Source organism: Poromitra crassiceps (genome assembly GCF_964638095.1).
Source record: "Poromitra crassiceps genome assembly, chromosome: 12".
Classification (NCBI taxonomy): Eukaryota; Metazoa; Chordata; class Actinopteri; order Beryciformes; family Melamphaidae; genus Poromitra; species Poromitra crassiceps.
Window position 1 is genome coordinate 28,556,877 of NC_139632.1, and position 9,568 is coordinate 28,566,444.

General features: G+C 41.4%; 2 protein-coding genes across 3 annotated transcripts; one reads left to right on the forward strand and one right to left on the reverse strand.

Annotated features, from left to right (window-relative positions):
• Positions 1-361: 361 nt before the first annotated feature.
• Positions 362-1,993, reverse strand: LOC310786137 (receptor-transporting protein 2-like; the record flags this gene model as incomplete). Its single annotated transcript, XM_083647312.1, has 2 exons — positions 362-710; positions 1,848-1,993. The coding sequence occupies 2 exons, from the start codon at positions 1,991-1,993 to the stop codon at positions 362-364; spliced, it is 495 nt and encodes a 164-aa protein (XP_083503438.1).
• A 598-nt stretch (positions 1,994-2,591) lies between these two features.
• Positions 2,592-9,161, forward strand: dynlt2b (dynein light chain Tctex-type 2B). 2 transcript variants are annotated; one of them, XM_083647994.1, is made up of 5 exons: positions 2,592-2,740; positions 3,309-3,442; positions 3,555-3,624; positions 7,841-7,904; positions 8,862-9,161. In XM_083647994.1, exons 1-5 carry the CDS (start codon positions 2,694-2,696, stop codon positions 8,907-8,909), a joined length of 363 nt encoding a protein of 120 aa, XP_083504120.1. In that variant the 5' UTR covers positions 2,592-2,693; the 3' UTR covers positions 8,910-9,161. The 2 variants fall into 2 exon arrangements, with proteins under 2 accessions (XP_083504120.1, XP_083504119.1); XM_083647993.1 differs by having other exon boundaries at positions 8,867-9,161.
• Positions 9,162-9,568: the final 407 nt, after the last annotated feature.

The window sequence follows — 9,568 nt, forward strand, 5'->3', positions numbered from 1 at the left end:
AGCGATACAATGGAGACCCACAGGAGAGAATGTCTTGTTGGGTTTGATCCCAGGCCAACATGAACATAAGTGGCTCCACAGGTAACAGGCAAACTCAAATATAGATGATTTGGGCACAACAGATATTCAGGGAATGCAAATCTTTAAATGATAGCACATTACATCGCCGCTACTACAGTTAACACCTTGTAACAGTTAGTTTCTTGAACATGAACATGAACATGAACATGAACATGAACTATGTGATGACCTTATGACCCCATAATAAAGTTTTCAAAAATACAAGGCAATCAATATTAAACAAATGCTTTTATCCTAATTTGACAATCTCCAATGAAAGCAAGCATAGAGAATTGCAGAATCAGAAAGGCCTGCTGGTCTGATTCATTGAACAGACGCCCCGAATGCAGGCCTCGCAATGAGCAGCCTCGTGGGGTCCTTCGGCGTCCATCGTTCTAAAAGGCCGGTTCCTTTTGCCCAGGTTTTGATGGTAGCACTTTTCTCTTATCTTCTCCACCAGCTTCTCCAGGAGGATGCTGATGTTGTCGGCGCTGAATGTGGCCTCTTCCATCGGGGCGTCAGTGCACTGCTTGCAGTTTTGACGGAAGCGCTTCACCCTCACTGTTCCCTGGCCCCGTGCCAGGCGCATGTGGAAGACCACCATTACCCGGTTGGAGGGCCAGCCCCTATTACACTTGGAACAGCTGAACCTTCAAAGGAGAGGGGATATAATGGATTTATAAATTATAGCACACGGATTGATGTCATGTGCTATGTAAGCAATAGTCAGCGTCAGTCCTGTTGGCTCTGGTTCAAAATTATATTTATTATCACTCAGCCTGATTTTGGTGGAAATCAATAGAACCGATTACACGTACTGTAGGCTATTTACACTTACCACACTACAAACAAACTACAGCAAATGCAACCCATACCACAACATCAAAAGAACTAAAGCTCCGCTGCTCTTCCGCTTGAACATGATCTCAGAAAGTTTTGTGAAAAGAGCACAAAGTCTGAAACCCTGATTATGTGTCTTCCTTGTACAAGATGGGAATTGAACCCACATGACTCTTTCAACAAATTTCACATCAGGATAGATCAATGGGATAGATAGAAGAGCTGTGATTCTTTGGCTCCACCCAGAGCTGTTTAAGAAGAGTTGCGACATCTACATTCACTCCAATGGACCAGTTTTTTTTTACAGGAAGTAAGGTCCTGGATTAAGCAGCACTGTCGAGTTGCAGCAAAATGGACAGTTTGTGTTGTACTTGATTTTTTTTTTTCTTTAATCAAATTGTAAATTGACCTCAAGTTCATAACAATTTCAAATGGGTTCTCTGAAGCATAGAAGTACAATGACACACACACACACACACACACACACACACACACACACACACACACACACACACACACACACACACACACACACACACACACACACACACACACACACACACACAAACACCTTTTACAAAAAACCTAATGCTGAACTATACATTACCATCTGTTGTATAAACACAATTTTAATACTGTAGTTGTTAAATGTGGTGTATTTTATGGAGGTGACTACAGTATACTATAATCTCAGCCCCTGTCCTTTGCCTATTGTATTTTATAATGTTTCTGTACTAAGCTTACTGTAATGTTTCCGTACTTTATTTGAACTCCAGCAGCCTGGCCAGGGGGAGGGGTTGCACAACATTATCCATGGGCAAAAATCTGTATGCATTGCATCTATTTTGTATTATATGAAACAATGTTTGATGCATTTGTCCCTGTTACAGTAAATAAACAAGTATTTTTTAATTAATCATTTATTGTTTGCATTGATTGAGACTAACCTTGCACATGCACTCCTCTTGTACATCTTCCAGCCCATGTTTGGTTTATCAGGTGAAAGAGAGTCATCAAACTCCAGACGCCAAGAATCTCTTCCAAGTTTCCCTACTTTTGTCTGAAAAATGCGCATCCACTCATGTGTTGCCATTGCTGCTGATTGCAAAACAAAACAAAACTCTGCCAGCTGATGAGTCCAGTGCACCAGCAGCTCAGGCTCCAGGTGGGGGTTTGTCATCATGACATCATCCTCTTCCCTGTAAACAGAACGTTTTAGAAAAAATGAAACTGAAACTTAAGGAAACCAGCTGGATGCAGAGTTGTAGTGGAGGGTAATAAAAAGCACTTAACTAAGGAATGCAAGAGAAACGAAACTTAAAGCATTTTCAGTTGTATCTGCGTAACACTGCCATCTGCTGGAGCAAGACTGACACAACCTTTAGTTAAACACGGGTTAAACAGTAGGCATTGTCATATCTGTCATATCAAGCCTCTTCATTTTGCTCTCAAGGTGCACCAGATTGATCCATTTTACTTTAAAATGTACAAAATACATAACTGGATATATATAAACTATATTACTGTAGTCGAGCCAATGGCTTATATCCGCAGGTGCAGACATGAAGGCCTAAAACCTGCAGAGGGCAGCAGTGCGCCATCGCTGCTTTCAGGCTACCAAAAAAAGAAGAGGAAGAAGAACCAAAACAGGAAGCGAGCAAGACGGAACCTGGAGGGAACGACGTCGCTATGGAAACAGATACACCCCACCCCTGCAAGATGAGCTCGCTTGTTGCCATCCAGTTTTTCACTTGATCCCTTCTGGATTACTTAATTTAATTTTGTGGCACGCTATGGAGGGGTCAGATACATATCTGATACGACCTAATCACCAGCAGAAGTGAGTCTGTCCAAGTGTTAGTGCTAGCAAGAGAAGTTTGCGTTCAACTAGCCTACGTTAGCCAGCGTTAGCCAACTCTGATTCAAATGAACGTAACGTTACGTAGCTAAGTTATTTATAACCATGACCTATGAAACATTAGTCAGCAACGTGTTTTTCACTGCAGTAACGCCAAGTTAGTAATTTAGGTTGCTAACGTTACCAGCCTATGCATCTCTGTGTGGTTGATTGTCTGCGTAGGCCTGGTCATTTGGTCAGGCAACCAAGGGGCGTAGTGGAAATGAGGCAGAGAGTTCACTCGCCTATTTTCAGATCAACTGTAACAAGGGTAAACAGGGTGGGGTAAACTACTCACCTTACTAGCTACACAACACACCTGTATTTACCACTACACCCCTGACAACCAACCATCAATAAGAGATCCCATTCTAAAAATTTAGTTGATAATAAAGTAATACATAACTGGTAAAATACTGAAAGCGTCTGGTGAATTTGATGATGATGAGCCGTAAAACGGACCCAGAAGTTAATTTCCTGCCTTGCTGCTGTTATCTGTTACTTCTCCCAGGTTTAAGCAAGCCATTGTAAAGGAGTGTATTCGTGAAATCCTGAGGGAGCAACTGTCTGGGCTGCAGTACGACCCAGAGCAAGTCCCAGAATTGACCCGCTCCCTGGCAGACAGTGTTAAGGACAGAGTGAAGGGTGAGAGATGCACCTTCACTTTAGCTGACTCTCCATCTCTCTTTCTGTCCCTCTTCTCCCTCGACACACACAGTTGCACTCACTCTGTCACATCTCTTCTCTTCATCAACAGGTGCAGGGTTCGACAGATATAAGCTTGTGGTGCAAGTCGTCATTGGAGAACAACGTGGAGAAGGAGTCAAGTCAGTGATTAGCTAAACTACTATTTTTGTCTAAACTTTTTCTTTCTATTTAACATGCCTTTTGATCGAAGGTGGGATACAAGTCTATTTAAATACATTGTGAGCCGACACAACAACAATAACACCTTTTTGTGGTGGGACAGGGGGGTTTGCAAAGACAAAATAAAACAGATATGCATTAAGATTCCCAGTACTTGGTAACGTGATTTTCAGAATACGTTTCAAAAGCCATACAAGTGATTCACATTTGTGAAGATTATCCTGCTGAACACAAACTATCACTCCCATAAACTTTTGTTAACCATAGACCTTATTTTATGCATTTAAGCGAAATCCCCATTCTAAAAACCCCATTCACTTTTCCCCTGAAGCTCCAACATGTCCGGGACTTCCGCCTTCCGCCTACAAAAATACGTCATCATCAATACTCTATTTGTGGGTCCATACAGACAAACCCTGTTCTAGACGGCCCGCTGCAGTGCAGTCTGTGGTCAGTCTGGCCACACCGTAAAAAGATGCCCCAGAGAAGTCCATATGCACTAAGCTAGGAAGTAGATGGCTGTTCATTTTGTAGACTAATTTTACCCTAGACAGATATAAACCATTTAGAGAGATATTTTTTAAATGGTTAATCAATGTAAAATTGCCTGTCGGTTGTATGTCCTTGTCAGCTTGCATGGTTTTGAGTAGACAGCTGATCAGCTGAGTCCAGTCCAGATTATTTTTAATAAAGTGTGCATGTGCATCAAAAAAGAAGATTGTAGTTGCTATCCACTCTTGGGTGTTGCTGCCTTGCTGCCAAGAGGGAATCGTTGTTCATTGTATTTGATGCACTGTGGTCAGTAACACGAGAAAGCCTGGGCAGGGAATATTCCAAAGTATTCTAGTACATTCTACTATACTGTTAACCTTGCAAGGCAGCTATCCGCGCATCATGAAATCATGATCGGACTATTAGGTTGTCGTGGGTCCTGGTGGCTCCCCAGCACGCGTACCACAGAGGCTCGGTCCTTCGCGCGGCCTCATTCAGTGGTGAATGATGGAGTTTTGATTGGCTGTGACAGAACAGCCACTCCTTACTTAACACATTCACTGCCAGCCATTTTTCAATACTGTAGTTAGCTTCTGCCAGAGGGTTTTTTTGAGGATTCTGGCTCATCTTTCAAGAGCCGAGGATTCGTTTCTGTTAGGATTTTGTGAACACACAATATCTCAAAATAACTAATAGAATGTGTGCTTTCTCTGTCTAAAAGAGTTAGTTTGTAGAGTTAGTAGTTATATGTAAGCATTAGCAGTTGAATACAGCATGGTTTCAGCGTCTGAAAATTTATTCTGAGATAAACGGCTTTTTGTGAAATTCGATAGAACAGTCACTTTAACCATTCATTTTTGGCATCAGTAAGACGTCAGACATCTAAACAATAGTTTTGAACAGTAATTTCCTCCATAACAGCAGGAAACCCCCCTCTGCTTCAAACTCCTCCCTCCGTGGGCGTTCTCCTCCGCCCTCCTTGGCTCTGCAGCGGGTCTGTCACAAGCTCGTTTCTGCTGCTGCTGTAACCTCGCGTCACCAGGCTCACTGCTTTGCTGCTGCCTGGCTGCTGGCGGCCGCTGGGCAAGTCTGGATGGGGCTCGCTCGTTTCTTGGCGTTTCGGTTGAGAGCTCTGATGAAGCTCTTGCGATTCTGCGCTTATTTATGCTGCGTGTTTCAAAGTGTGCACCCAGTCTATTCTTGGAACCCCCCACCGTTGCCACCGCTGTGCGTCAGTGCGAAAGCGAAAGCGTTTTCGCCATCCATTTTACAGTATGAGAACGGCTTCCTCACACTGCTTTTGGCTCGCCTCTTTCTACTCTGGAGAGACATGTCGCCACTCAGTGGGTCGGTAAAATAGATTATACACGTTCGGTGGCTCCAATATTTTTATAGGAGACGTGGGGGGCATTGATCCACGTCCCACCGTAAAAAATTTTTTTTTTTTTTTTAAGCCGAGATATCTCGTCATTGGCAGTCAACCGTTGGATTTTGTAAGCCGAGATATCTCGTCAATGGCAGTGAACGTGTTAAGTGGGCTTCATCATGTCTGTAAACTATTTGTTTGAAAAAGGTCGTTTTTCATTTTCTTTATTGCAAGTTGGCAGTGTGCGGGACTCTTTTCACTATTTTGTAGACTTTATCCTTGCCCTACGCACCTGTCCCGGAGAGATGTGCAGAGTTTTCCTTTCAATGTCCCCTCTCTCTCCCCACCTTTCCTGTCTGTCTGCTGTCAAATCTAAATAAAGGCAAAAATGCCCCCCCCTCCCCTTCCCCCCCAAAAATGTTGTAGGTTGTCATTATTATTATTTTTGCTACTTTCTAGCTACTTTCTAGCTTTTGGCTGGCTGCTGAGCATACATGCTCAGTTTCAGTAATACCTGCCATCACATTTATTCCACACATTCATACCTGGGAACTGAGAATTACAAACTACACACCTCAGTCAACCACACTCTTCTGCTGTCACTGCCACTGAGCAGATCCACTGGTCCAGACAAGGCTTCACTGCCTTGCTCAAGGGAACCTGTCGTTGAGGGTGTTCCTCACTTACACTGTCTGTAAAGTCTGGGGACACCTTTATGGAGAGATATATGTGTCTTTATTCTGTGACTGAAAGTTTACATCCTGTAACCAAAGACTGTATCTGTGAGAAAATAAATCCACTTTGTAATCAAAAAATAGATCTGTAAGCAAAAACATGGATTTGAAAACAAAACTATCAACAATCCAATCAAAGAAAAATTTAAAAATAAAATAAAAAAAATGTTTTTAGATTTTTCATTAATGTGAATTAAAAAAAGTTGCATGCAAACACAAACATTTTGTTCTCAACTCCAAAACATTTGTTTGCGAAACCATTACCTTTGCTTACAAAGCTCAACTTTTCTTTTGCGAAACGAAAAGTTTTGTTTGCAAAACCTGAGTTTTGCAAAACTTTTTCTGTTACAATAAGGGCGGGACCTACAGCAGAAAGAAGTAACGCACGTCCCTATTGGCCAGTGTCGATCGGAGTGATAGCTTGGCAACATCCAATCCAGTACGAGACAAGGCGGAGGGCGGGCACTTGAATGGAAGTATTTCCTGAAGGAATCTCCATGCAATTTCAGCGCCAGTTATAACCACAGATTGAAGAGAGAAGCCGTGAGTATGTTCACACCAAGTGCATGTAACCTGACCAAACATAAAAACAACATAAATACATTGGTGTGAACATACTCACGGCTTCTCTCTTCAATCTGTGGTTATAACTGGGGCTGAAATGGCATGGAGATTCCTTCAGGAAATACTTCCCGCCCTCCGCCTTGTCTCTTACTGGATTGGATGTTGCCAAGCTATCACTCCGATCGACACTGGCCAATAGGGACGTGCGTTACTTCTTTCTGCTGTAGGTCCCGCCCTTATTGTAACAGAAAAAGTTTTGCAAAACTCAGGTTTTGCAAACAAAACTTTTCATTTCGCAAAAGAAAAGTTGAGCTTTGTAAGCAAACGTAATGGTTTCGCAAACAAATGGTCTGGAGTTGAGAACAAAATGTTTGTGTTTGCATGCAACTTTTTTTAATTCACATTAATGAAAAATCTAAAAACATTTTTTTAATTTAATTTTTTAATTTTTCTTTGATTGGATTGTTGATAGTTTTGTTTTCAAATCTATGTTTTTGCTTACGGATCTATTTTTTGATTACAAAGTGGATTTATTTTCTCACAGATACAGTCTTTGGTTACAGGATGTAAACTTTCAGTCACAGAATAAAGACACATATATCTCTCCATACACCTTGTCTTTTCTAAATGTTGAGAGTAGTATTTAATTTTCTCTGTTATTTTTTAATTAAGAAAAATGCAATGCTTTTGTTAACATAAAAAAAAAGCACATATGTAATAATTTTGGACATACTGTATTTATTCAACACTCATGTTCATCAAAGTGTCGACTTTGGTATTTATAAAGAAAATCTTCAAAAGCTAGGTGTCCCCAAACTTTTGATGGGCAGTGTAGATGTTCGCAGCAAGTGCCGGGATTTGAAGTGAGGACCCTCTTTCTCGAACCTTGAGGCTATCGACGCCCTACTTATAAAGAATTATGCCTGACATACAACAGTTCAGAGGTTAAGCTTTATTTGTGAATGTTGTCCTTCAAAAGTGACTGTGACCTACAACCTTCTGTCTCCTGTGTTTCACCAGGATGTCTTCCAGGTGTTTCTGGGATGCAGACACAGACAGCTACGCTGAAGATGTTTTCATGAATGTAAGTCAAGTCAAGTCAATGTTTATTTATAGCACATTTACTGTACACAACCACCGTTGACCAAAATAGACAGATATAAAAGTGAGTTACAAATAGGAATAAGAAAGAAAACAATACACATAATAAAATAATTGGGGCACATTAGAAAATGACGTAGCGGTGTCAAGCTCAACTCTAATTGAACGCTAACGAGAAGAGATGGGTCTTGAGCAGCGGCTTAAAAATGTCAGAGGTCTGTGCAGTTCTTATAATGTATGAACAGGTCGATTGGGGGCAGCAACCATGAAGGCTTGGTCACCCCTGCTTTTTAGCCTTCATCTCGGAACATCCAAGAGCATCTGGTTTGTCGACCTCAGTGCTCTAGCTGGAGTATGATGATGCGAGAGATCAGAGAGATAAGAAGGCTCCAGCCATTTAAAACCAAAACAAAATCTTTGCCAATACACAGTGGTGTAGAGGTCGCGGCTGGAGAACTGGGACTACTCAGCAGCATGTTGTACTCACTGGAGACCACACAAAGATGACTGATCTACACCCACATACTGAGAATTACAGTAGTCTTTAAATAGTATGTATGATTGGACCTGTAGGAGTGGGTGGGTAGTTGGGGGGTGTTCTTAGGTGGGAAAAGGGGTAGGTGGTGGTGGGAGGGAGGGAAGTTTGGGTTGTTCTGGCTTTTACTTGATTTGACTGCATTTAGTATTTTCTTGTATTTGTTACAAAATCAATAAATATATTGTTGAAAAAAAGACAGTAGTCTAGCCGAGAGGTAATAAAAGCATGAATAGTGACTGGTAACTTTCTCAAAGTCTTTGGGGGAGAGATAGCCCTTTACCCTGGCCAAAAGTCTTAACTGGAGAGAAGAAGAAAAATGTGGACAAGTGCCCTTGTCCCAGATTTATAACACACCTCTCAGATGATCATTTATTTCATAAACGGTTTTTCTTTTTTCTTTAGGACAGCTTGTTCTGTGTGGTGGCTGTTTTTGGATGCTACTACTACTGAGGAGATGGAGGGCGGATGACAGAGCTTTCTTTCAGGATAATCTCAAGATATTTTGTGTTTTGTGATGACCGAATGAGCATGGTTTCCATAGGGTTTTAAACGCCTTTGAAAGTTTGTAGATTTGAGAAAAATAAAATAAAGTCTTACAAGTTTTTGAAAACCAATGGATGTAATTAAAACATAGGGCTCAAAACATCTGGATCTCTCTCCATCCCAGGATGAACACATCCTACGTTGTTAGAGCAGCAGACCAAATAGTATAGAGAAATACACCGGGGGGGAAATAGTATATATGATGATGCACTGAATAAGCTGACAGTTAACCTACCTTTCTGTTCTTACCACAGCTTTGACAGTAGAGGGCAGTGTTTGTCTCTGAGTCTCAACATCAAGACAGGAATACTAAGCGCAACTTGTTGGAGAGACCACATAACATTTCACTCAGACCAAAACGTTAAAAAATTGCGGATTTAAAGAAATTATTTTCTGATGTAGTTTTTTTAAGTTCTGGTCCCAGTGAAATGTTCTATGGTCTCTCCCCATTCTAAATATAGCTGAACCGTTTGGTTTGACGAAGTAAACCTATTTTTATAAGCATTTTACGAAATGTCTATGGGAAAATAAATGGCGGATAAAAATCTCTGGCACAGTGCTGAAGC

Excerpts from the sequence above, each read along its gene's own strand:
- dynlt2b (XM_083647993.1), top strand. The coding sequence starts at position 2,694 with ATGGAGGGGTCAGATACATATCTGATACGACCTAATCACCAGCAGAA. Across the intron at positions 2,741-3,308 it reads CGACCTAATCACCAGCAGAA|GTTTAAGCAAGCCATTGTAA; the intron begins GTGAGTCTGTCC and ends TACTTCTCCCAG. Across the intron at positions 3,443-3,554 it reads TGTTAAGGACAGAGTGAAGG|GTGCAGGGTTCGACAGATAT; the intron begins GTGAGAGATGCA and ends CTTCATCAACAG.